Consider the following 26,814-nt stretch of genomic DNA (forward strand, 5'->3'; position numbering starts at 1 on the left):
AACTGGTAGACAGCAGTCGTGAGGAACCAACAGACTGCTGTGAGCCAAGGAAAAGGGAGGGACATCAGTTGAGGTGAGGAAGGCGATTAATTAATGGTAAGACACAGAAAATATGTCTAGAGAGACAGGGTGCAAAAACTAGTTAGGAAAAGATAATGAGCCTGGGATCACCAGGTAGTTAAAACATAAGAAAAAGAGAAGTGAGACTGGAGCAGAAGTCTGGGATTTGGTGAAGATGAGACGATTCGGGACTGAGCAAGATGAGACTTTGGGGTGAGATGAATAAGGTTCAGGAGTAGCAGATAAAGTAGAAGAGACAAGGATGGAATGGGAAAAGGAGAGCGGGGCTGGAGAAAAAGAGTAAAAATAGAGGGACATGTGACGGGGCCATAGGCTACTTTGCCTTCTAAATGTGTGTGCAACTCACTAGTAAAGTGTCCCACTTGTCCCCCTACAACTGCTGTACACTTAACCTGGGACAGTCCTCTGGAGGTGATCTAATACAGCTCCCTGCTCAAAGCAAGTCCTGCCAGGTGAGCTTGCGCAGAGCAATATCCAGTCAAGTTGGGAATATCTCCAGGGATGGTGATTGTACAACCTCTCTGAGTCCCTGTGCCAGCATTTAATCATATATGTTGTCAAAATTTTTTTTCCTCTTGAAGAAAATTTTGTTTCCTTGTATCTTTGAAGGACAAACACATCTTTCAGCCTGTCTTCATCCATCACGTGCTCCAGCCATTTTAGCGACCACTGTAGTGACTTTCACAGGACTCCTTACAAATAGCTTAAGGAGTTAGGGTTCCAACGTTTGATTTCTTCTAAACTGTTTTTCTCCTGGTTCTGTCATCACAATGGTCTGTATTTTTAGTTTACCTTTTTAAAGAAGCTAGGAAATGACAGATTCTGCAAAGTTCAGCTAATAGGAACTTTGAAGTGGATGGAAGAGAAAATACAGTTTGATGTGGCTGGCCTGTAACACATTTGTTTGTGCAGGTGCACCAATTAAGATTTTATAGACACTGTTGAAGTTAAGACTTCTTAACTTAGGGAGCTGATTTTGCACCCTTAATGCTTAGCTTAGTTGATGCTGCATGGGTTTTTTGACAGCCTATGCCTTCTCCCTCAAAAAGCCATTCAGAATTTTTTTTTCTTGTCAAACTGCAGTTAGCCTGATTTTAACAATTACTATTTCTTTAATTGTGACTTCCTTTTCCAGCTCTTTGCTCTCAAAATCCCTGACACCAAATGTGGTTCCTTCCTCAATTCTTTTTCATTTTTAGATCATTATGTGCCCTGTCTCTCTTTAACAGGGATTGAAGATATTTTGGTTAAACCTGAAGCAGACCACAAAAGACAAAAAATCATTGAAAAGTCAAGCCAGCATGGTATTGAAGTAAGTCTGTCTTGCAGAAGTTCCACTCCCACCCCCCCACCCCAATTAAAAATTTTTGAAATCCTGCCCTGTTTAATCATGCCTGCTTAGCACCTAAAAAGTCCATGTTTTACTTTCAGGCTGTTAGAGCTGCTCTTAATTTGCCAGAAACAGCATCGTGTGAGGAGGTCCAAGGGAAATGGCAGGATGCCCATCTCTGCAAAGACCAGAGGGATTTTAACATGGTAGATCTGAAATTCAAGGAGGAAGTAAACAATTACAACAATGAAGTTAACAAGGTTGGCATCGAGGCATCTGTGTATACTAATCTTGTTTGGAGACTTTCTTATTAAGTTAATTTAATATCGATGAGGGTTGCATGACTTTTCTGGAGGCTGAAGCTTTCCATCTGGCCCCAGCATGAGCTTCACATACTGCCTCGTCACCTCAACCTTGTCCTCCCTGAATGAGAAGATGGCTTAATATTCAAGATGCTTTTAAAATTATAAATAGGAGTGCTTGTGATGACTCATCATTTCACTTTCTTAAAGCTTTCAACAGGAATTGCTTTGGTTTATTATTTTATTAATAATGGTTTTGTTTTGTTCCCTTCACCCCATCACAACTCTTTAGGTTTGTATGCCCCTTGGTCTCCACAGGAGCTTTCCAGAGAACAATTTGCAGTTGATGGTACAGTCAGGAGCCAAAGGGTCTACTGTAAATACAATGCAGGTAATGGTAGCTAGGATAGCTGCATGTGTTGATGTGATTTGTCCTAGAATGTAAGCTATTGAGAAGCTCTTGTGTGGATATCTAGTACCAAAGCAAGATTTTTATTCTGGGCTTTGGGAATAAAGGCCTTTGGCATGAAAATATTTTAGGAGAATGTAATAAAGACCTCAGTGGGTGATGGAGGACAGTCAATGTTTATTATAACCTTCTATTTTTGAATCGGTTCTTGGTACATTAGGATTTATAGAAACAGCAGACCTTCTTTTTGGAAGGAATGCAGCAGATTATACAAACAAACCTACTGTAGGAGAGAACTTTTCCTGGCCTCTGTTGGAGACTGACCCCTCTGTTTCCTTCTTCCATTACTGAATAGGAACAACTAAATCTTACTTCCATTTTGGTAGAAATGGCAAGGATGTGTTTTCATTTTGTCTTCTGCAACACAGACACCAAACAAGAATCAATATATAAAAAGGCCTTCTAAAAATTCCATCTCTGATGAGAGAGAATGACCAAAGCTCAAGAGAGAGAAGGTGTTTTTTTTGTTGTTGGTTTTTTTTTGTTTGTTTGTTTTGTTTTGTTCTGTTTTTAGTACACTGCTGAGAGGTGGTGAGGGTAATGTAGGGACCTAAAAAATAGTTTCACAGGTCTTTGTATTAAAATAAACATACAGAATGAGAATGAAAATGTTGAGGATGAGTCAAGGGGCTGGAATGACTTAAAAAGACCAGATGAGGTCTGCATGCCTTTTCTGCCCATCAGTAGCAAGAACTTTAATGAACAGGTTGACATTTAGCTAAAGAACATTTAGTGAACATTTTAGGGTTTTTTTCTGTGTTTTTCGGGAAAAATTTTTGAACTTACGTGAGCAAAAAGTTTGATGGAAAACTGATGTTTCCTTTTCTCCTGTCCATGTTTAGATTTCTTGTTTGCTGGGCCAGATTGAGTTGGAAGGTCGAAGACCCCCACTGATGGCATCTGGCAAATCACTGCCATGTTTCCAGCCTTATGATTTTTCCCCTAGCTCAGGAGGATTTGTGACTGGCAGATTTCTCACTGGGATCAAACCTTCTGTAAGTTTAATACTGCTTGTGCTTTTACTGAAGTTTATTTAAATCTTGGTATTTTAATACAGAGTGTCTGCGATTATAGATAAATCGACTTTGTTCACCCTACTTTCATATGTAGCTTTTGAGAAAGAGAGCATGAATTGCCAGTCTTGGTGTACTTCTCAGCAGAACGCTGATGGTATTGTGCTTATGTTTAGGAATTCTTCTTTCACTGCATGGCTGGCAGGGAAGGTCTCGTGGACACAGCTGTCAAAACCAGCCGTTCTGGGTACCTACAAAGGTAAGAGGCTTGTTTTAGAACTTGAGCCTTTAAAAGGTCCTTTTGTTTGTTTGGGGTTTTTTTATTTAGTTGGTTGGGTTTTTTTGTAGAGTAGTGTAGACTGGAAGAAGCACCTGTATTGCTTAGATTAGCTTCAATGTGCTTGATTTTTAGAAAAGTGTTTACAGTTTGAGTGTTGAATGTTTGTTCTAAGGCTGACTTTCTAGAGGACTAGATCAAGTGGAACTTTATCATTTGTAACTTATCTCTGGCACACAGCAGCAGCAACTTTTCCTTTTGGAGAAATCTTTTTCCTGGTACAAGTAAAGATGTACAAATTCCAGGCAACTGTAGCTTTTCTTGGCAACATTGTGCGCCCTAGTCTTCATCCCAGCAACGCTTCCACTATATAGAAGAAGATGGAACTTTTTAATTGTTTCGGAGGGTAGTGAGGGGTTCTAAAGGAGGGATGCCCCCTTGTTTCAGGCAACTGTTTGAGTGACAGCAGAAATAGAGTAATTTGCTATTTTATTTTAAGTCACTTCAGTCCAAGGAAACTGAAGGGAGCAACATGCAGAAAGCTTTGCAGTATCATTATGCATTTCTCCTGTGTGTTGTGTCTATGATTTTTGGCTTCCAGAATTCCTGATCAGCCCTTAAGTGCTCTTAAGATATTAGTGAAAACAGTATTTTTCATGTTAGAGTTTTATCATCCATGTTGCTTTGTAGCCTCTTAACAGTGGGTTTTTTTTTCTCTGGAACAGGTGTATCATAAAACATTTGGAAGGACTGGTAGTTCAGTATGACCTGACAGTACGAGATAGTGATGGCAGTGTGGTGCAGTTTCTGTATGGAGAAGATGGGCTTGATATCCCTAAAACTCAGTTCTTACAACCTGAGCAATTTCCTTTCATTGCAGAAAATTATGAGGTAGAACACTAAATCTTAAGTATTTATATGGGGTGAAGGGGGAGACTGAAATGCATGATTAACATCTGGCATATCTGTTAAGGATCCAATGGCATAGTTGTTTCTCTCAGTCATTCTCAGACTAACCTACATTTTTATTTGCTATTGTATTCAAAATACAGAAGCGAATCTTAAGTCTGTGGCATGATTTAGGCAGTCTCAATTTCAACAGAGCACCAAGTGCTCTCCCTGTTCTTATCTATTCTAATTCTGCATTTAGATTCAACACAGATGACTTAATCAAACTTGACAGACTGAAGAGTAAAATTCCTTTTACCAGTATCATCACTGCTTATTAAAGAGCGGCAATAGCCACATAAAGATACAATGAGTTTTGTCTCAGTTGGGTTGAAAACCAATTTTGAAAGCTGTTTTACAGCAGCTGAACATTTTGAGTGGCAGCAGATGACCTTTCCAGTTTGCTTTGCCTTTTCTGCTACAGTGAGCATAGGGAGAAGAGTAATCATACAGGTAACTTTCTTACAGGTAATCCAGAAGACAAACCATCTGGCTGAAGCTTTAGCAAGGATGGAGTCTCACCAAGCTAACCAGCAGTTCAAAGCCATCAAAAAGTGGCGAGCCAGGCACCAAAACTCTGTGCAAAGAGAAGGAGGTTTTCTGATGTTTTGCCAAAAGAAAATGGCAAGTGTAAAAGCACAGATTACAGGAGGAGAAATAAAAAATGGAAGAGATCCTGCTACTTTACAGGTAACACGGAAGCAATTGAATTGACTGAGCCCTTTAAAAAAGTTGCAGAATTCAGTGATTTTTTTTTTTTTTTTTTTTTCTTTTTTAAATGGCTTTTTATGTCCCGAAGTGTTTCACAGTCTACTTATATAAAGTTAACCTTTTGAAGGAATCATGTCAGCTGTTTGGGTGATGAAGCTGAGGTTCATTTATTGAAGTCTGTGGGCCCTGGTGCTAGGTTAGAGGCCAAAAACTCTGAGGTAAAACTGGTTTTAGAAAACAGCCCATGTTTGTCGGTGGTTTTGGGGGATTGTTTTTATTTGTTTGGTGGTGGGTTGTTTTTTTGTTGTGGTTTTTTTTGTTGTATGGTTTTTTTATGTACACAGAGTAGATCTCTCTTGGATGGACATCTGCTACCTGGATGAGAGGCTGTTTAAATACAAAGATCAGAGCACTGAGCCAGCCCTGCCTAGTGTTTCAAAAAAGTACTTTTGCTTAGGCCTCTTGTACATCAGGGCACTAATCTATATGTTATGGCTTCTAATGAAGATAGTATGTATGAACACAATATGCAAACAGGTGCTGCTTCACAGCTTTGCTTTCAGAAGGAATTTACCCTGGTAGAATGTGGACAGTTAGCATGAAACTCCAAGTTGAAGGTGTTGAGATTATATAACTCTGTGAGCTTGTCTGCAAATGTCATGCCTAATCACTGGTTTATTTATTCAGCTATGCTGAATTTGCATTGCTGTTGGCACTTTTGATAACATTCAAAACAATTTGGCCTGGGGATTCGTTTACTGTTTGTTTGGTTTTTTTTCTTTCAGTAGATAGGTAGGTATAGATAACGTGTTCATCTCTTTCTCAGTATATTGTAAAGCTCAGTGGACAGGCTTCCATGTCACAAGCCAATTCCTCCTTCATAAAACATCAAGGCATGTAAAAGACAGGTTTAGCTCAGTTTTTGTATTGATTTATTTCTTTTTTAAGTCAGTATTAACTTTTTCCTTTATTAAATGCAACATTTGAAGTGTTACTTGAAAGACTAGCACACTGAAGAATAGAAATAAAACCAATCAGCATGCATAAGATGCAAGCTATGTTTAAGGTCTCTGCTGAACTATTGGGCTTGAATGTTGATAGCTGAAAATCAGAGAAGCTCCTTTGTCATGCCAGTTTTAGACAGGTGAGGTGGTAGTCAGCTAGAAGTAAAGATTTAAGTATGTTGAGGGGGTTCACTCCCAAGTTAAAATCATTCCTAGAGGGAATTTCGCTATTTCGCTAATTTCTGGAGTAGTTACTATGGATAGGTAGGTCTGACTATTTCAAGCTTGTAAAGAATCTTGAAATCATTTGGGATCAAAAGTGTTGTGTCAGAAAATGAAGAACGCCATATTTGCAGCCGCATTATTTGCTGTGTTATGTACACCCTTAAGTTTTACACAGGTAATCTTTTCCTCTTTCGCTGTTGCTGGTGGAAGCAGTGTTACTTGGTTTTGGTCTTATTGTGGACGAACCAGTCTGCTTAAAAATCTCTTCTTGTTTTCAGTTATTGAAGATGTGGTATGAACTAGATGAGAAGAAACGAAGAAAGTATATGAAGAAGACAAATAAATGTCCTGACCCAAGCCTTGGTGTTTGGCGTCCAGATACTTATTTTGCATCTGTTTCAGAAACATTTGAAAATGGAGTCGAAGATTACATCAACAAATGGGAATCTGAGAACAGACAAAGTTACATGCGCCCAGCACTTTCTTCTGATCGGTAATAACTTCTGTGTCTTTAATTCTTTGCACTGAGCCAAAACCCAAAATGCCTATTTTTGGACTGAGTTTGCTAAAGATGAAAAGTCTTTATCAACTCTTGGTTTTGTTGTGACCTTTGTAAAACAAAGTAGTGGGTTTAGAATGGTTCCTGGAAGTCAAGTGTGCTTAATGGGCAGTGGAGAGGCCCTGGTTCCAGACCTGAATTTTCTGTTTTGCTAAGGGCTTTGGCAAAGGCTTTATGGACTAACAGCAACATATTTCTGTCCCCCTACATATAAAATAATACTTTCCAGTAATGCTTAAAAACCAAAATATGCTCTTGTCACACCTTGGAGTTAGCAAGGCAGTTAAGATGAGCAAGTGGGAGTAAATGGACTGTCTTTTGACATTCTGGGAATTAGCAGCAGAATTAAAATATGGTTTGGCCAAGGCCCCAGTTCTGTGTTGATGGGCTGTGTTTGTCAGATCAGATTGGGTTAGACAATTTTATAGTTTCTGGAGTGTATTTATCCATAAGCTACCGGGAGAAACTGGCTGAAAGAGGTAACTGTATTGAACTGAGCAATGTTTCAGTCTCTTCTGAGTTCTTTATTTTGTACTAGTTGAGCTAATCCTCTTACTTCCTGTCTTCAGGTTGAAGGATTTGTTGTATTTAAAGTGGCAGCGATCTCTTTGTGACCCAGGAGAAGCTGTGGGTCTTCTTGCAGCTCAGAGTATTGGGGAACCTTCCACACAGATGACTCTGAACACCTTCCACTTTGCTGGCAGAGGTGAAATGAATGTCACATTGGGTATTCCAAGGTGAGAAAACTTTGTTCTCAATGGATCCTTCGCAATTTTTGGCACTTAGGTAATAGTGCTTAATCTCACTGGCAGGTATATGTGTAATCTTGAGGGCAAATGATCCTTCAGTTTAATTGTAAATGTGCCTGTTCATAACTAATGTTTTACAATGTTTTACAATTTTATGGTTGTTTTGGTTCATTTTCCAGATACAAAATATCCATGAAGGCCCCTTACTCTTATCTGATGTATAGGAAATGGCTTATTTGTTTCTGTATTTTTAGTCAGTACAGTCTAAGCCTAAAGAAATGGTGCTTTGTGGGTTTGCCCTCTGCTGACCTCTTCTTCCCCCTACTAACTTTTAAACCTATTTTTTTCCCCACACAAAATTTCACTGCAGCTATGAAATCTGGCATGTTTAGTATCATTGTCACCTATGTAGAGAGACCTGTTTTATAGCAGCCAGGTTTCCCCTGGCTCTTCTGTTTGGTGACAGTGACTTTATTAGTGCACATGTGTTTACCAGCCAGTTATCAGCTTGTTCTGAATAACATGGGTGCTGACCCTGGCCTTGTGCATAGGTATGCGATGCCTTAGATGGGAGATGGTTGTGTTACTTCAGAGAAGCAGGGGAGGGGGAGAAAGTATGAAGAAGCATACATTATGCATCTGTAGGAAACAGGCTTCATTAGTTCTGCTCTTGGAATAATTTACTTTCATCACTATTCTCTTCTCGTAACTGGGGTGATATGCTGACTGAGGCAGTAGAGCTACAGTTGTGCTGTGCCTAATGAGGAACGAGAAAAGTAAAAAGAAGTAGTGCAATGGTAACCACAGCTCTTGATGCGTATGGCTTTGGTAGAACTGGCAGTTGCTGCATGCTGCCTAATTAAATGAACTAGATGCTTACTTGAATGCATAGTGCTTTTATGCTTAATTTGAAAGATCTTTTTTTATTTAAAGGTTGCGGGAAATATTGATGGTGGCCAGTGCAAAAATTAAAACACCAATGATGAGTGTTCCTGTGTTCAATACCAAGAAAGCTTTCAAGAAGGTGAAACAGCTTAAGAGACAGCTCACGAGAGTGTGCTTAGCTGAGGTGAGCCTCCTATTCAGTGTATCCTTTGAGAGTCAGCAAAACAAAATTTCCTATTTGAGCTCATCAGTTAGTCTGGCTTTGTAGCAGTTTCCATTTTTGAAGGCTTATCTGTGGGCACAAGATGAGAAGGTCCTTTCTCTTCACCTCTTGCATACTGAACCTGTAATATCTGCTAGGAAGTGGAGCACTGAAAGGAATTGCAGTTACTGTGGCTGTATGAGACTTAAGTTCAATTTAACCTGTAGAGCATTGTCACAGGCTATAAACTCTATAGAATGTGAAGGAAGGGTAATAGTTGAGACATAGCAGTAGTATAACAGCAGGGAGGATTTATGTTTGCTGCCATAACCTTGTTTGGCTCTTTCTCAAGCTCATTTTTGCCAGTCTCTAGAATTGGAGGGGTTTTGTATTCTCTTTGAGACAATCTAATCTGGCTGTGACTGGCATAGCAGAGACCTCTGTCCCCTACCCCTTCCTAATCCTATACAAGTGGCTGTGCTCAGTAGAAGCAAAATGCATGGCTTCATGGAGACTTGATACACCGAACTCTGATGTATTCTGTGTTCCCTCTTCCTAGGGGTGCACTCTTTCTTGTGTTCTCCTGCATGCCATACGCTCTTCTGTCTTACTCTTTCAAGTTGAAAGTGGCAAGGATAGAGTTGAGACTCAGATCTGTGCTGGAATACTGTCATGGTCAATGAGCTGGGTCAGTAAAATGAAGCTGTTGGCCCACTAAGAAGTGTAGTCTCTTGGGAAGGAGTCAGGTGGGAGGTGAGGCTGTTCTCCCAGTATTGTCTAAGTTAATTGTGGGAGGAGTTTAAGCCAAAAAGAGTGCAATAGGGTAGAGCCCTTTTGCCCAGGAGCTGCCGCAAAGCCCCCAGAAAAGTTTGCCAATTAGCCTTGTGTAATTCTGGTCTCCAGTGGAAAGCATTGGAATTGGAGGAAGTAAATGAAGTGTCTTCATCAATGGAGTAACATTCCTACTTGGGGCTTTTGTAGGTCTTGCAGAAAGTTGAGATAGAGGAATCCCTGCGTGTGAAGTGCAAGCAGAACAAACATCGCCTCTACAAAATCAAATTCCATTTCTTGCCCCATGAATATTACCGAGAGGAGAAGTGTGTGAAGCCCAAGGACATCTTGCACTTCATGGAAACAAGGTGAGTTTGCTTTCAGGTACTTGAATATTTGCTCTTCTTTTGCCTTTCCGTGGGCTCTGAGGGTCACTGCATGTTGTTTATTGCTGCTGCTATGGCTTTCAGAGCGACAGCTTCCTACAGATTTGCTTGCAGAAGCATCTACACAGTTGCTTTTTATGTCTTGAATAAAACTGTGGATCTGTGGTGTGTTGACAGTGCAGAATTGTGTCAAGGCAGATCTTTCACATGTCTTCGATATACTCAGAGAAGAGCCATATAAGCAACATCTCATTCCTTATCTTTGGAGACTTAAATATTTATTACCAGCAAAAATGTTTGAATACTTTAGGTATCCCTTGGTGCTCTCATTGAACAGAACTAAACCTTAATTTTTTTAATTATTTTTAAAAAAATAAATAAATGAGAAAAGGCTGGCTTCTTTTTTCCCCCCTTTCTTTTTTTCCCCTGCTTCCTTCCCCATGTCTGGCCAAATTTGTGTAGTTAAAAGTAGAACATTTAATGATAAGGGTCTATTGAAAGCTATTTTTGTTTTGCAAAAGGGCTTCATTGATTTCTTCCTCCTTCAGGCCACATGAGTCAAGCTGGGTTACTCTAACAATTTCGCATGTGCTGGTTGGTTGACAAAAGAAAAAAGTCCAGTAGTAAACCATCTCTTCTGAAGGTCAATTTGATGTGCAGATTTTATGTCCAGATGAGCTTACTATTTTAAGCTTAGGATGCTTGGCTACTACATCTGTGATTGTAAGAGAGCTGATACCAACCTTTTGATTCCTAAATGAATGAGAGAGGGGTGAGAAGAAAAATTATTTGCCTTGTCCTAGAGGTACTTTTGCATCCACCAGAGAATATGTCTGTCATGAGTTGACTGGCTTATTAAAATAAATTAATTTTCTGACAGCTTGAAATTGACTGCAGTACTGCAGAGCTTTGACATTCTGGGTTGCTGCTTCTTTCAGGTTCTTTAAAATTTTTCTGGAAGCAATTAAAAGGAAGAATGCAAAGATGGCATCTTTTACTGAAGTCAGCACCCGGAAAGCAACTCGGAAAGATTTAGATGGTGACCAAGACAAGGTACAGAAAAACATTACCTGAAAAATGCCTCACTTCCTTTACCTGTTTTTGAGAACCAGAATTTGGAAAAGCATAGCATGTTTCAATGTGAACACAAAATGTGTGAATACTAAATTACTACTTAAATATTTTCTTTATGCATAAACTGTCTTTGCATTCTCATAAAATTAACAAGGAAATTAAAGTTATTGTATATTAAATCCTAATTTACTTAAGACTGTACTCTGAAAATGCCTGTTTATTTTAACTTTGGTGAGATAAAAGCATATTACTCACCGTTTGCTCGCAGATCAATGTCCTGTTATAGCAGTGGCTGTCAAAACCTTGGGGAAGATCCTTTTTTCATTGAAAGGCTTTTGCACGTTCCTTCTGCCACTCCTCTCCCATCAAGGACTGTCATATAAGCAGGCTGATAGCTTATCTATCTTCTAGATGTTCATCTTGTTTAATATTACAGTTATCATGAGTGTAAGTTCATTACTTCTTTATAATAGTGAGTTTCTAGAAATTAATTTGTCCTTAAAGATAGAACATTGAACAAGGGATTGTTAAATTCCAAATGTTTGGCTAAAGCCTTTTGATGCAGTTGATGCTTCCTAGCAGTCAGCCTGATTATCTGGTCTGTCATGGATTTCTAGGCACTGAATAATCAGGAAGCTCCAGCAGAGGAGGAAGAGAACATTGTTGATGCAGAAGCTGATGAAGGGGATGGTGATGCTACAGAAGCAAAACGGAGGAGGAACCAGGAGGAAGAGGTAATGATTTTATAGGTGGTCAGAACTGCACTTTAATTCCTAATTTCCTCTGCCTTGGTTTGAGTTGGGAAGGAAAGCTTCCATTGAAACAAAATGCTAAAAAAAACCCAAAACAAAACAAAAAACCCAAAACATTTGAAAGGAGGTAGGAAAATCTCTGCTTTGTGCTGATGAGTTTTGATTTGGATGGGGGAAAAACTATAGCAGAAGATGTGGGCTGAGACTTGTGATGACTTTAGTCATCATAGTTGAGCCTGGTCACTGCTGTCCTTTAAGAGTAATACAGAGCCATGTGAGTTAGAGATGGAGGAGATCTGCGTCTTTCCAAAGCCTTGTTCTTCAGGCATTGGGCAGATGTGTCTGGCAATCAGGTTGTCTGTGCTGTAGTTCACCTTAAATTTACCTCTTGCTATTTTCATGCTATTAATTGTTTTTAAAACTTTACTGTGGTTCTTAAACATTCTCTCTGGCTCTGCATGTTTCTCTGTGTTCACTACTTCGTAATTACTGCTTAAAAGATGGGTTGCTGTAATTTCAGCAAGAGGTAGAGTAACTGAAAATCCTGAGGGAATCCCATCATGAGTTGGATTATGAGAAGAGCCTTTTTGGGGGGAAGAAAACTAAATTCTGCTATGGTCCCAATAACCTGTAGCATCCTGTACTGTATTGAGGAATAAGGGCAAGATTATAGAGACTGAACTGAATCTGTTGTATTATTTTCTTTACAACAGAATTACATTTTCATTGTGTCATAGGTGAGATACTTGCAACTCAGCTGTCAAGAATATTCATGAGTAAAACTGTTCATGGTGTGCTTTGTTTCTGTACATGTTCTGGCTCAGATAAATACGACATTATTTCTTTGCAGGTGGATTATGAGAGTGAAGAAGAGAATGGGGAAGAAAAAGTTGATGAGAATCTAGAAGATGAAGAGGCTGAATCAGAAAAAGAAGGGACTCCTGGTGCTGAAGAAGATCAGAATGGAGCAGATGGTGATGAATCTCAACATCTTTCCTTTATGTCTCAGACTAAAAGAGAGAAAGATCGATTCCTTCAGTCAGCAGAGTTGCGAGTAAATGCTGTTCTGGACAGCCACCCATCAATACAGGATTACACATTTGACACCAAAAATGAACTTTGGTGTGAGGTAAGATGGTGCTGCCTGGAAACTCTGTGTGATTGCACAATGGTTGCGTGTAGCTCCCATAACAAATGGATCTTTTCAGTACAGTGCTGCTGTTTTGTCTCAGCAATCCTGTATTAATACAGAAAAGTGGCAGTACAAATGTACTTCTTGACATTATCTTTTAGTAGCTTCTAACTTTTAGAATGCCTGATGAAAATTCATCTTAAAAACAGGTTTTTGACATGTTTATTGTGTTTTGATCTTTAAATATATGATGCACCACTGTGTAGCTCTTGATGAATAAAAGCGTTGGCTGGACAGTTGAAAAAGTCTAAACATCTTAAAAAACAAACAAACAAAAAACCCAACAAACACATACACCCCTCCCCCCAAAAAAAGGCCACCCAAAAAAACCCAGTCAGTGTAAGTTCAGAGATCCTGAAAGCCATATGGATAAATGATCCTGGGATGGGGTGTTCATATTAGCATCCTTCAGCTGTGATTCTAGTCAGACGTTTATGTTCCTAAACACACAGCTAGGGTAATTCCAGTTGTCTACTTTATACCTAAAAAGAAAAAGGCTGGTTATTGAGCCTAATGTTTAAGCTTCCTTACAGAACAACACTATGTTGGTTTTTTTCCTCTTAGGTTTCATTGACGCTTCCATTGATGAAGGTGTACTTCGATATCTCCTCCTTGCTTGTCTCTCTCGCACGAAGCACAGTGATTCATGAAGTGAAGGGGATCACACGATGCTTGTTGAATGAAAGTACTAATAAGCAAGGAGAGAAGGAACTTGTTCTGCATACCGAAGGGATAAACCTTGTGGAGCTGTTCAGATACTCTGATGTACATAATCTATTTATAATCCTGAACTTGAATGATCTTTTGTGTTCTGGGGAAAGACGGTGGATAATGGATGCCATTTAAATTTAGCAGGGCTGATGTGTAGCCTTTTCAGCTCTTAAACTCTCTTCCTTCTCCTTTCTACCCCCAGATGTGTTCAGAGCTCAGCAGAGCCTTTTCTCAAGGGCAGCTTGCAAATCAGTTTTTGTGCAGCAGCCCAGTGTCTAATGACAGATAATTTCACACCACGCTTCTAACTGTCTCTCTAAATGTTACTTGAGGGAGTTCTTCCATCTAAATGAATTGCAGTACTTGGAGATGAATAGTTCTGTTACGCCATCTAGCCCATAACTCTACAAATACAGGATTGTTTTAAGCTACATCTTCTCTACTGCTTTTACTGGAAGTTCTGGCTGGCTGAGGCAGACTGGGCAGTGCATTGTGTTGCTTGAAAGACTTTGGCATGTTTCTCTGCTGCTCGGGATGGTTTGTTAGTTTGCTTTTTCTAATTTCAGATAATTTTCTCCTGTGGTGAGTTTTGATTCCAGTACTTTTATTCATCTATATAATGCTGTGATCACTAGCTTAAACATAAATCACTGGAATAATTTTTGCCTGTATTTGGCTCTGAGCTGCTGCCTAGTTGTTCTGTAACTGTTGGTGCTGCTTAAGCTAATGAAAAATGGAGGAAAAACCTAGCTTAGCTTAGCTTAAGTTATTTGGAAATACCAAGTAACTGCTGTCCTAACTTGTATCTGTGGTTTTTTTTGCTTTCAGATTTTGGACCTGAACAGACTTTATTCCAATGATATTCATGCCATGGCTAAGAATTATGGAATTGAGTCTGCCCTGAGGGTGATTATAAAGGAAATAAAAGATGTATTTGCTGTATATGGTAAGATTTCTTTGAATTTTTAGTCTTTATTATCATTAAGATGGGAAAACCCAGCCACAGTCCTTACAAAGTTATGGTTTTGCATGATCTTTTCATTTATGTATGTATTTTTAAGTTGCACCTTTTCTTCGTTTTAATCATTATAGTGCCTTCTGTGAAGACTTTGTTAGTTAATTGTTAGGTTCTGTTTAATCAGCAGAAAATTCACTAGGCAAGGCTGAATTTATCCCCCCTTCACAGAGCTTTTCTATTGTGGTGTATTTATTTTTCGCAAGCTGGAAGATCCAGATGAATTAACTGTTGATGTCTGAGGAAGCTAACTGTTAGACTTGTGTAATGGCCCTGAGAATAGGATTAATCTTGCCTCACTGTAGCTTCTAATGATGGGAGTCTAGGCTACCTTTGTAGCTGAGTTTTTATATCTTTCCTAAAATATCTGTGCTACGTTGTCTGAATGTTATTCTCTCTGCATAGGTTATTCAGAGAGTCCAGGCACCTAGCTTAGGGAAGATGCCTGACTTCATAGGTTGCTTAAATTAGGCAAGTTGAATTTGCCTTAAGTGAGCTAAGTCTTGCTATGAATTAAACTATTGAAAAGAGGGAAGATTAATACAGTGGGAATTTTAGCAACCAGTTATATCAAACAGATTTTCCAGCTGGCAGCCCAGAATGGTCTGACCTTCAAGTTGTTCAAGAACTGCTAGTTAAATGTTGACAGAGCTGTTAATGGTCCCCCATTACACTGACTGCACAAGCGTTATTTAAAAATAAGTGCTATTTCTTTTTAGCCTAAACGGGGTTTTCTGTGGATGCCTAATATCATGCACAGAAAATATCAGAACCTTTCTGACGTCGGTGCCTAGCTAATGCAGACTACCAGGTGAGGGGCTAGAGCTCTGTCCCATCACAAATGGATGGATGTGTGATCCCTTTCTGCGTAAACAAAGATGATGCAGACCTTACTGATTTTATGTAGAGAAACTACCACCTTACAGTATTCTTGACATTTTAGTTTCCCTGGAGAGACATTGTTTTATATTATAGTGGGGTCTGCCTTTCTTGGATATTTGAGGGGAGCAGTTAAGCCAGCTATGCACAAAGAGGTGCAACTGCCAGAAGAATGTTAATAGAGATGTTCTCCATGTTGATTAGTTTCAGGGGGTTTAATTTAGACCTGATTTATTTAAAAAAAAAAAACCACAAAAAACCAAAAAAAAAACAAACCAAAAAAAACCCCAACAAAACTTAGCCCTTGCTCTGATGATTGCTCTTTCTTGTGTTCTTAGGAATTGTGGTAGACCCTCGGCACCTTTCACTTGTGGCAGATTACATGTGTTTTGAAGGATTTTATAAACCACTGAATCGTTTTGGAATTCAGTCCAACTCTTCCCCTCTGCAACAGATGACATTTGAAACCAGCTACAAATTCTTGAAGGAAGCAACAATGATGGGTAAATGGTTTAGTTTGAAATACATTGCTGCAGCATTTCACATATGCTTTGTTTTCATCGTAACTTTCCACTATTTTGAGTAATGCATAACTGCACTAGAAAAAATGCCAGAGGCTAAAATTTTAATTAAGCCCTTGCCTAGGAAAATGTTCCAGATGTTTTTAATAAAATTGTCAGCTTAAATTAAGTCAGCTCCCACATGCAATTTGTGAGGTCTGTGACTCCTTTCTTTAAGAATTAGGTAGGCATTTTTATAACAAACCTTAAGATTGTTAAGATTTGTTATAGCAAGCCTTTTAACAGACTACTAAATCTGCCTTTTTCTGTCTCTACCATTAAAATTGCCATCTCTGCTTTGTTTCCATGTCTGTATTATAACTCCCATATTTTCATCTCCTCTCTAACCTTGCTATTTAGAATTTTATTGTGAGAACAGTCGTCCTGGTTGTTAACTTTGATTCTGTTTTTCTTCTGCTTTGTAGCACTTTACTATCTTTGCTTTTTTCCCTCAAACACAGACAAAGGATCAGATTCATTTGTCTAATGGTAGGTTTCTGTGCCATCTGAGATGCCCAAGAATATCCTTTCTAGCCTCTTGTTGCTGCTCTGGAAGGTGTAGAGATCACATGGCTGCATGGATCATTTGGGGCATTTGAAATGGCACTAGCCATCTACATTTAGGAGTCTCATCCAAAAAACTTGTGCTTTAAGTCTGTCATTAGACAGTTTGCTTGATGTCATGCTTTGGATACTAATCATGTCTCCCTTTTGCAAATAGCCTTAGTTTCTGTCCCATGCCAGTTAGATACTCTCCTTCTTGGATGCTCCTGCGCTGCCACCTTTGCTACCTATTACAAATGGGAAAAGATCTCAACATGATCTCATCAGCTAGTATCTTAAACTGCCTTGCACAGGTGTCAGATACACTTTTATCACTGATTTCCTTTTTATTAATGCTGTTTTATACCTCTTATGGGAAGGTAATTTGGGTTTTAATGAGCAGTATTGGTTACAATTGACTTAAAATTCATCTGAAAATCAGAAAGGAAAAGTGTAAATCTGGGGTGAAATTGAATAGAAGAGGATGTTTCATGCACAGTTGTGCTCTCGCTCTGGATTTACATTATATCATATATTGATAAGAATAAGATAAGGTTTTTGTCAGGTGAAATGTAATTATATTTATGGATAATATTATGAATAAAGACATGAAGTGTGTCCTGACAGAAGGCCATGGTGAATTAGCAGGAAGGCTACACTGATTACAAGTGGGGGGAGTTACTGATTTCACCACAATGGAAATCAAAGTCATAATGTGGATTGCAGCAGTCTGGATCCAATTTGCTTTAATGTAACTGTTAACTTGACTGTACAGTTAAAGAGTTACTGCAAGGGTGCTCGCTTATGACCCTGATCAGTAAGAAGGAAAACAGAAGGCTTGTGACCACTGTGCAGAGCTAACATAAGAAGTGCTATTAGAGCGCAGGTGTGACCCAGCAGACTGCTGATCAGGGTTTAGTGTGCAGAGAGCACACTGCATCAGAAGTGGGATCTTTTTGGCTGTTTGCTTGAAGAATAACTCTTTGTTAACATCACATGAGCAAACAGGACAGTTATGACTTGTTTAATGATCTAACAAAGGACCTTTTTTTTTCTTCAGCTGAGACTCATTTAGGAGCAGCTATTTAATTATTCAGCTGTAGCTGAGATCAGGGTGGCAAGCACATGCCATACACTGTGTTATGGTGCAGCTCCTCCCCCCATCCTCTGTATGATAGAAAGTTCAGTACATTTTGCTCGGTAGAAGAAAGATGAGCCAAACTTATCAAAAGTTTAACAGTTTTATTTCCAATCTTCCAACTGCTCTAATGATAAAATTCCAGCTTGCTGTAGTTAGGATGAATGAAGAACAGCCTGAATGCTAATAAAAACAGTGAAAGCAAAACAGTCCTAGCCAGACATGTCATGTGGAGAGCTTCCAAATTTCTGTGACACTGTTTTGCTACAGTGAGTAACCACAAAATCAAAGGAATTCATGGAATGTCTCTCCAGTGCAAAGTTCTCTTCCTATCTAGCCAGAAGGATTTAAAATCCACATCAAAAGGATTCACTCTAACAAAGGAATAAGGCAGCAATGAAAAGGCAATCTTTTGGGGTTTGCCTCCCTTGATGTATTTTTTTAGCAATCTATTTAATCAGCAAAATGTGTTCACTGGAAGGTCAAATCTGTGTTCTCTTAGAATTCAGAACGTGTTGTCTTTTCATGCTGAATAGGGAGAGTTTAGTAATGTGTGGCCTAATTCTTTGCTTGCACAAAAAGATTGGGATGAGATAATAGTTGTTGTAGGAGGGGTAGGAAGAGTTTTGGACTCCTGCTCTCAGAAATACAAATTCAATCTGAACAGTAGGAGGCAGTGCCTTTCTGAAACTAGGGGGGGCTGAACCAGATGGCTTCTTGCATGTAAACCAAAATGCTTTCTTTTCAGCACTGACCTTTGAGAAACCTTTGGAAATATCCTAATAGTATTTTGTTTGAATTCTGTTACAGGTGCCCATGATGAACTGCGATCTCCTTCTGCATGCCTAGTGGTTGGAAAAGTTGTTAAAGGAGGGACTGGTTTGTTTGACCTCAAGCAACCCCTTACATAGTGTTTTGGTTATAACTTAAGGATTCTGACTGAAATGTTCATCATGAGAGATACGTATGCTCTACACCTATGCAACAAGGGCACATACTGTGTCCCCTGTCATCTTCCCTGTGTCAATAGGTTTGTTAATCTGGTTACCTGATGAGCCTAATCTATTTAATGGGAATGTCTACACCTACAGGAGCTATCCTTTGATCCAAAGAAACATTTATTTACTGTTCATTAATGTAAAAAAATTAGATTATTAGTTTACATAGAAAATAATAAAATGAAGGAGACCATCTGGGTCTCAAACAGGCCATGCAACAGCTGTGGCAGACAGAAATCAAAGCAGAATCTGTTTATGCTGTCTAATTTTTGTGGGCAGAATCCCATCGGAGTGGGTAGTGCCACACGATTGTTACATGACAGATTTGCAGTACTGGAAATAGCATTCAGACTCACAGGTGTAGCTGGGCAGCATCGGGCTGAAGCTTCAACATTGTATTGAAGCATTTGTGCTTAAGGCATATCCTCTTCTTTTGCTGTGCTTGCATGCACTGCCGTGATTTTCGTAAGCTGTAGAGGATGCATTTTCCTATTCTGCTACTTCATTTATTAAGAATTACGTGTCTGTGACACAATTGTTATATTTCTTTATTAGCCAAAGACTGGAATTCAGACTTTTCTTGGTTTCTATAGGCATTTTCCAATGCCTACTCTTAACGACTTCTTTGTATGGAACAGATCTCTGCACAGTGAGAAACCTGACATTTGATAAAGATTTATTCCTTAAATGGCAACGTGAGCTGCTGTAACAGTGACTACGTAAGAGACTCCTGTAAGAATTATCAAAACAGAGTTTTTAAACTATTTTTGCTTAAATATTCTGTGTCAAGGATGATATTTAATAAAGGACATTGCAAAGAAATATTGTGAATACCCTATTATGTGGCTGTGTTACTGAGGGAATTTTGTCATGCAGCCAACAGCCTTTGCTTTGACTCTAATGGCTGTTAAAAATCACATAGCTGAGAGCTATTCACCGCTCTTCAGAAATCAGACTTTCTTGTTTATGCATTTGATTTTAATCAGAATGCAATGCATGCAAGTAGTTAAAATTCTTTGGAGTTTGCTCACTACCATCTAGGCAAGTTTTCTAACAGATTTCAACCCCTGATCATCCTCAGTGGTACCTCTAAGCTAGTGGAAAAGTGCCAGAGCTCACTTAGCCAGCTGAGGAGCTCCTACTTCCAGTGGAGCTGCACTAAAGGGGATCAGAGCAGATAGTGGGAGACATTGGCTTAGGATTGTCAAAGAGCCTCTGTGGAGTATCTTGATGGACCCCATTCTGCTTCAGCCCCTTAAAACTGTGTCAAATGTACTGCAAATTGTGCTGAAGCTTAATAAATGCATTAGCTTGGTAGGTCTCCAGTTTCACTTTGCAAATCTTCATAAAAGATTTCCTTGTGTCTTTTTCCAATCTTAGCACCTGCTATGTATTTCTCAAAAACATGTCATTCTGTGAACAACTGGCAAAGAATTAGTTGGATAGTTTTGCAAATGGTTAGATGGGAAAGAACAAACATGGTAACAAAAAGACTTTTAACTTCAGGTTACAGTCTATATTGCTACAGACCATTTGCTGAGAAACATCCCCAAGAGGTATTTGGAGTCCTGCAGTGAAGAACATCTATGCCACATTTTGTATCTGGAGCTGCAGCATCCTTTAGTTCTCTAAAGAGTTTGACCTAAATAACTTGTTCATCCAAGTGTTCATATCACTTCTCTGTGAAGCTTAAGAGGTCACTTTGATTATGTCATGGTAATGAATTGTCCTTGGAGTTATGGAGCCATGAAATACAAGAAAATTTCCTAGCCTTATATTTTGGCATAATATAGCCACATATAAATTCTGCATATTTGTATGTATGTATGTGAAATTAAGCTGTGCTGCAACTGAAAAGAGATCGAGTCTGCCGAGCAACTTGATATCCATTTCTAGAGGCTAGCTTGCTTTTCTGCTGCTGTCTGAAGCTCCTGAGGCCAGTGTTGCCTGTAGCAATCCTTCTGGCAGGCTTGCTTGCTGCTTCGGTGGTGAGAAGTAGTCCTGTGTCGTGGTGGGGCAGCGGTTACTCAACATGCTTTAGGGGACCAAGGGGTGTGGATGCTAAATGAGCATGGCAGTAAAGTGCCTATAAATATTATATAGGCTCGTTTTGAGAAAACGTACTGAAGTGACTGCCCTTTGCTTTACACCATGTTGTGTGTCGAATTGCTGTTTCTTGCTCTCTACAGAATCAGCTGTGCAGGAAATGGTGATGAATTCAGTAGGTGGTTAGTCAGTCCTGCTCCCAGGTTATCTAATAGTGATGGTTCTTGAAATAGAGCTGTTTGGAAAATGTGCTCTGGCTCCGTGTCCTGGTTTAAGCCCAGCCCAGCCTGTCAACAAAGCATCAGGAGGCAGCTGGCTCACTCCTCCCCCCTGCTGTGGGATGGGGAGGAGAAAATATAAAGAAAAGCTCGAGGGTCGAGACAAGGACAGGGAGGGATTACTCGCCAATTATGGTCATGGGCAAAAACCACTCGACTTGGGGAAGAAACAAAATCGATTTAATTTACTACCAGTCAAATCAAAACAACGACAAGGGGAAGTAAAATCAAATCTTAAAACACCTTCCCCCCAATCCTCCCTTCTTCCTGGGCACAACTCCACTCCAGTTCTCTCCACCTCCTCCCCCAGCCAGCAGCACAGTGGGACGGGGAATGGGGGTTGGGGTCAGTTCATCACACCTTGTCTCTGCTGCTCCTTCCTCCTCAGGGGGAGGACTCCTCACTCTTCCCCTGCTCCAGCATGGGCTCCCTCCCACAGGAGACAGTTCTCCACGAACTTCTCCAACATGGGTCCTTCCCACGGGCTGCAGTTCTTCACGAACTGCTCCAGCGTGGGTCCCTTCCCGGGGCTGACCTTCAGTCACAGCCTGCTCCAGCGTGGGCTTCCCATGGGGTCCCAGCCTCCTTCGGGCATCCCCCTGCTCCGGCGTGGGGTCCTCCCCGGGCTGCAGGTGGAGATCTGCTCCCCCGTGGACCTCCATGGACTGCAGGGGGACAGTCTGCCGTCTCACCATGGTTTTCCCCACGGGCTGCAGGGGAATGTCTGCTCCGGTGCCTGAAGCATCTCCTCCCACACCTTCTTCACCGACCTCGGTATCCGCAGAGGGGTTTCGCTCACATTCCAATCCCCCCACTCACTGCAGGTTTCCCCTCTTAACTCTGTTCTCCCAGAGGCGCTACCACCATCGCTGACGGGCCCGGCCTGGGCCAGCGGCGGGTCCGACTTGGAGCTGGGGAAGCTTCGAGCAGCTTCTCACAGGAGCCGGCCCTGCAGCCACTTCCCCACTACCAAAACCCCACCGCACCAACCCAAAACCCTGCGGCAGAATGAGCCAACCTCCCCTTTCAGTTTTGAGTTTGCCTTTAAAATTTAGGCACAGGCCAGGATCTGAAACGCTATTCTGAAAGACCTGACGCTGTAGGAAAGCCCCTAGCGTTACAATTGAGATCTTGCCTAATGTCAGCTTAGAAAAATGAAGCAGGTGGCTGTTCGTGGACAAAAGTGATGGGGGGAGAGTATGGCGGGACCTCAGATAAGAGTCTGTGGCTCCAAGGCTGGAGAGCGGTATGTGTTTTGGCATATAAATGAGCTTAGTTTATACTGTGAAGGAGAGGCAAGCTGAGGTAGCAATTACTCTTAATCTGTAGCATGAGCAGGTTGGCTTGGGAATCATCTGAACTGCCCTTTCTGAGACGGGACGAGTTTTGGGTTGCTTAAAATTCACATGCTTGCAGAAAACGGAGGTAGAAGAAACATCCTTCTTCCTGTAGTCAGAAAACTTCTGTTTCTTGTCACACAACGTGTACCTCTCTGCAGCTAGATCTTCTATGTTTTAAAGTTTCTTTCTTGTTCCTTGCAGCAATTGTTGTTGCTGTACAGTACTTTATGAGGAAGTGCGAGCTCCCTACCCCCAAACACAGTCTGGAGAAGGCTGAATAATGGATGGGGCTCTTGCTGCTTTGTAATTATGTATAACAGACAAATGGAGTCAGTTTGGGCATAAAGCACCCCAAAGAGCTGGCAGTAGATGGGATTTCTTAGAGACGAGGAGATCATGATTGAAAGACCAAAAGAACAGGCTAGAAAGCCCTTTTGGAGTGTGAGAATGGAGCTTTGCAAATACTTAAATAAGACGGGAATTCATAACCGGGACTTCCTTTTTCTTTTTTTCTCCAAGTATCTGACTGCTCTGAATCAGAATTCAGTGCAACTTTTTGCTGCTAAGGAAACCTCCTGGTTCTCTCTGGTGGCAGACCAAGCTTGACTAGTAAGAAGTGGTGAAGAAGCATGTCAGATGGTACTGAGAACTCTTCACGCTAGTTTTGACTGTTTTCTGCAGGATCGCTTTGAATGCACACTCTTTACAAGTCTTTCTTCAAATATCTCCGATGTTACTTTGACAATTATCAGAAATAATGCAAAACATACTGAACAGTCAAATCTTGTGGTGATTTTCTCTAGTTTGTGCATGTATGCTGCATTTCCATTTGTAGGTGATTTAGAAGTCAGAGGCAGTGCTGGCACTGGCCATGCTCCTAACGCTTCTTCCCTGGGAACCATCCCTTCTCTTAACTACCTGCTGCACTGTAGGGTGCCAAGATACCCTAAGACTGTGAAAACATGGGAGGAATGAGAGAAGAAAAGGTAGCTTCCAAAATTGCTTGCTTTCTATGTGTTATCTCCATTAATAATAGCAAACGGTCTGTCTGGAAAGCTAAAGGTTGTAAGTTTGACTGAATGTACGCTGCAGGAACGTGCTGGCTAGTGCATGCAGATAGGAAAGCTGGGAGAAGAGGTTTTTTTAAAGCTGTAATAGAAGACCTTAGAGTTATTCAGCCAGAAAGGAAAGCGGTGATCCTCGTCTTCTGGTCACGCGTGCTTTGGCAAGCAGGGCATATATTGTGGGTTTTATTCTGTTTGTGTAGTACAAAACGCCCACTTGCTGATCCAGATTTGTTACCTGTCAGATTGGGATAACAAATCTTTTCGGTGTGTTGGTAACAGTGAATCAGCTTGTATTTGCCCAGCAGTTGGAAAGTGAGCTATGTTCAAGCTTAATAAATCGTAATAGAAGGCTTGTTCTTGTCAGTAAAAGTTAAAAAAAATCCTAAATCAAGCAATGAGAATGGATACAAATAGGAATGCTTCTTTCATCTCAAAAGCAAAGCTAAATATTAGAAGACAGGGAGCAGAAAAGTTTGTTTTGCCAGATCCTTGGTTCCCATGTTGTTATGCTATTGCAGGTCAGTAACCAAGCAGTGGCAACAACACAGCTCGAAGAAATCTTTAATCATTCAGAGCCTTTCTGGACAAACCACTTGAAGCTTGCCAGTAAGTACTGAAATCTGGAAGCTACCTCATCTGCTGAGGAGTTTGGCAAGTACGAGGGCATGTGACACCTCAGGGATACTTCACACAGGGTCAGATTGTGGTGAGCAGACCATGCTCCTGGGTCTGGCTGGTGGCAGGCGGATCGAGCCAAAAACCTTTCTCTGGGATTAGGTCAGACAGGAGAACTTGTGAACATCGCCCATAAGGGTTGAAATCCAAAAAGTGTTTTGAAGTTTCAGTGCTGAACGTGGCAGTCTTGACCTTTGGAGCGGATGTGAAGGCTGGGGTCTGTAGGTGTGAAGACGACCACGGTGTGGTAGGTGAGAATGAGATCTACCTCCCACAGCGTGCCGCGTGGCAACCCGCTACCTCGGCCAGAAGGGAACAGTGGAAACTCTGTGCATCTTCAGTCCCTGCTTTTCCTTGCTGTTTATATAGCACGCTAAGCAGCACAGATGATGCTTCACCCCGCAGACCCAGAGTTTTGTTTCATAGACAAGTGCGTAATAATAATATGACTAAAAGAGAGCAAATGTGGCTTCTTTCAAAGTACGCCCAGGGAAGAGGAGGTGAACCATGTCGGGTCGTGCCCATGAGCCCGGTGTTGAGGGCAGCCGCTGAGGACGCAGGAGACCTGCTTTGGGCTCTCTGCAGTGCCCTGAGGGGTTTCAAGCCCACCTCCTGAGTGCCCTAACCGCCAGCCCAGGACAGGGAAACTTCAGTTTTCCTGCTCTGAAACTCCTTGTCACTGCTGGAAGTAATGTGCTGTTCGTAGGGATAAGGGAGGGAGGAGGTCAGCTCTGTTCCCAGGGGAAAGGAGGGGAAACTAGGGCTTTCTTGGAAGACCAGAGAAACCTTTCTCCTGGTGTCTGTGCAGCCTTATCCAGAAGGGTGGAGAGAAATCCTGCCTCAAAACAGGATTGCAGCTGTCTCTTTCAGGATTTAAGGCATTTTCCTGTGATATGAAAGATAGGGGATATAAGTCCGTCGGGCGAAAGAGGGTTATGAAGCCCTGTGTTACGGATGAGCACTGTAACCCCCAGGTGAGGCAACCACCCGGCTCCTTCAGCGTCGCCTTTCTGTATCATTTCTGATTTGCTCTGCAGTGCAGCGCGGGTTTGGTGAGGCCTGAGGATGCTCCCGGCGGGAGGTGGACAGGCTGAAGCCTGGATGCTGAGCTGGAGGTATATGGGGGTATAATGGGGTGCTCAGAGCGCGGTAGGGTGAGAAATCAAGGAACCTAGAGAGCTCCGCTGGCTGCAGGGCCAAGGGGCAGCTAAGCAGCAGTTTTCAGGAATGCAAGGTTGATCAAGGGAGGCATCGTTAGCGCATCCTGCACCGCTGAGCTGGGCTGTTGGCCAGGGCCAGCCCAACAGCCCGTTCCCACTCCTGTTACAGCGGGTGCCGTAGAGCCAGGATTAAGCAAGCTGCTCGTTAATGATGTTTTACAGTTTTCTGGCTTAGATCCCTCGAAAGAGCTGACTGTCCAAATTGCCCTGGAAAAGTTTAGGTCTGACCACGGAGCCGGAGAGGATGTAGAGCTGTTCCCGTTTTCCTGGGTGCAGCGTCCTCTGCCAGCTTTGGGAGGATAAATGATCTCCCTGTGCGGGGCCGCCTTCAATCTGGTGGGGCTGTGGCTTGGTCTGTAGTAACACTGCTGCCGTTGTTTGGGTTTTGGAGCCTTGCCTAGCACTACAGAGAGAATAACGAGTGATCAAGAAGTAACAGTGGAACATTAACGCAAACTGCAGTAAATACAGAGATGCATTATTAATGGGACATTAAAACCGATAGGGCAAGTAGAGCAAGTTGTATGCTGACAGTACAACAGCTCTGCAGAAAAATCCCAGGGCTGTACCTTGGGAAAAAATCAATGCTCTGTAAAACACTTCAATACAGGGTTCTTCTGCTTTCCTTTATACCGTATTTCCTCTGCCTGGGAGCCTGGATTATTTCTGGAAGATGCAGAATTTGAGATGTGTTTTAGACCCAATAGCCTTGTGAATGTAAATAATGCTACAAACCAGGGCAGTGCCCTCGGCCTCCCACGAGAATCAACTGCGACTGAATGGATCTTCTTTAATTTTGGATAAAGCTACAGAACTGAATTTTTATGAGAGTGGAAAGAGCGGACTCTCAATTCCTGCTCTTGCCAAGGGCAGGCCAGGCAGGAATTTGAGGCTGGACCCAGACTGGTGCCAAGTGTGGGGCAGCAGCAGGGAGTGCCCATTTCACCCCCTCTTCGCAGAAACATTAGTGTTGGGGACAACATTATACAATTTTACTGTAACTGAAGCTCAGGCAGCAGTTCCCATGCTTTGCCTCATGTTTTGGGGCCGGGCCAGGGCTCTGGGCAAGGAAGCATTGCTGAAACAGCTCTTTTGAGGTGCTTCTGCATCCACTCCTCCATCCACCAGGCTGCGGGTCTGCTCGGTTATCTCTGGTACAGCCAGATCGCTACCAGCTCATCTTCCTTCATCGGAGACGGAGCTAATGCCCACGCACGTGCTCCAACTTAACGGGCCAGCGGCAGCTGGGTGACACAAAGCACGTAGTGGGAGCATGGACAGGATCTACCGCTTTTACCTTGACCCATGGGGTCTCGTTGACCCAAATCTTTGCCGCTGAGTGGCTTTAAGACTCTGTGTTGGCCCCTTGAAGCCAAGTACTTCCCAGGCAGTGCTTTCGCGGGCTCTCAGCTTT

General features: G+C 41.5%; 1 protein-coding gene across 1 annotated transcript in view; it reads left to right on the forward strand.

Annotated features, from left to right (window-relative positions):
* The window catches only part of POLR1A (RNA polymerase I subunit A), a 37,149-nt gene extending 16,079 nt beyond the window's left edge, over nt 1–21,070 (forward strand). The window contains exons 17-34 of the mRNA XM_030007444.1: nt 1,311–1,393; nt 1,513–1,671; nt 2,006–2,104; nt 3,025–3,177; nt 3,372–3,454; nt 4,198–4,363; nt 4,889–5,110; nt 6,639–6,853; nt 7,489–7,656; nt 8,602–8,737; nt 9,737–9,894; nt 10,851–10,965; nt 11,604–11,720; nt 12,589–12,867; nt 13,495–13,695; nt 14,470–14,587; nt 15,874–16,038; nt 18,587–21,070. Coding sequence (XP_029863304.1) covers nt 1,311–1,393; nt 1,513–1,671; nt 2,006–2,104; nt 3,025–3,177; nt 3,372–3,454; nt 4,198–4,363; nt 4,889–5,110; nt 6,639–6,853; nt 7,489–7,656; nt 8,602–8,737; nt 9,737–9,894; nt 10,851–10,965; nt 11,604–11,720; nt 12,589–12,867; nt 13,495–13,695; nt 14,470–14,587; nt 15,874–16,038; nt 18,587–18,687 — 2,738 coding nt within the window. The 3' untranslated portion in view covers nt 18,688–21,070. The remainder of the gene's footprint in view (nt 1–1,310; nt 1,394–1,512; nt 1,672–2,005; nt 2,105–3,024; nt 3,178–3,371; nt 3,455–4,197; nt 4,364–4,888; nt 5,111–6,638; nt 6,854–7,488; nt 7,657–8,601; nt 8,738–9,736; nt 9,895–10,850; nt 10,966–11,603; nt 11,721–12,588; nt 12,868–13,494; nt 13,696–14,469; nt 14,588–15,873; nt 16,039–18,586) is intronic.
* The last annotated feature ends 5,744 nt before the right edge of the window (nt 21,071–26,814 follow it).

The sequence above is a fragment of the Aquila chrysaetos genome, chromosome 1 (genome assembly GCF_900496995.4).
Source record: "Aquila chrysaetos chrysaetos chromosome 1, bAquChr1.4, whole genome shotgun sequence".
NCBI classification, from domain to species: Eukaryota; Metazoa; Chordata; class Aves; order Accipitriformes; family Accipitridae; genus Aquila; species Aquila chrysaetos.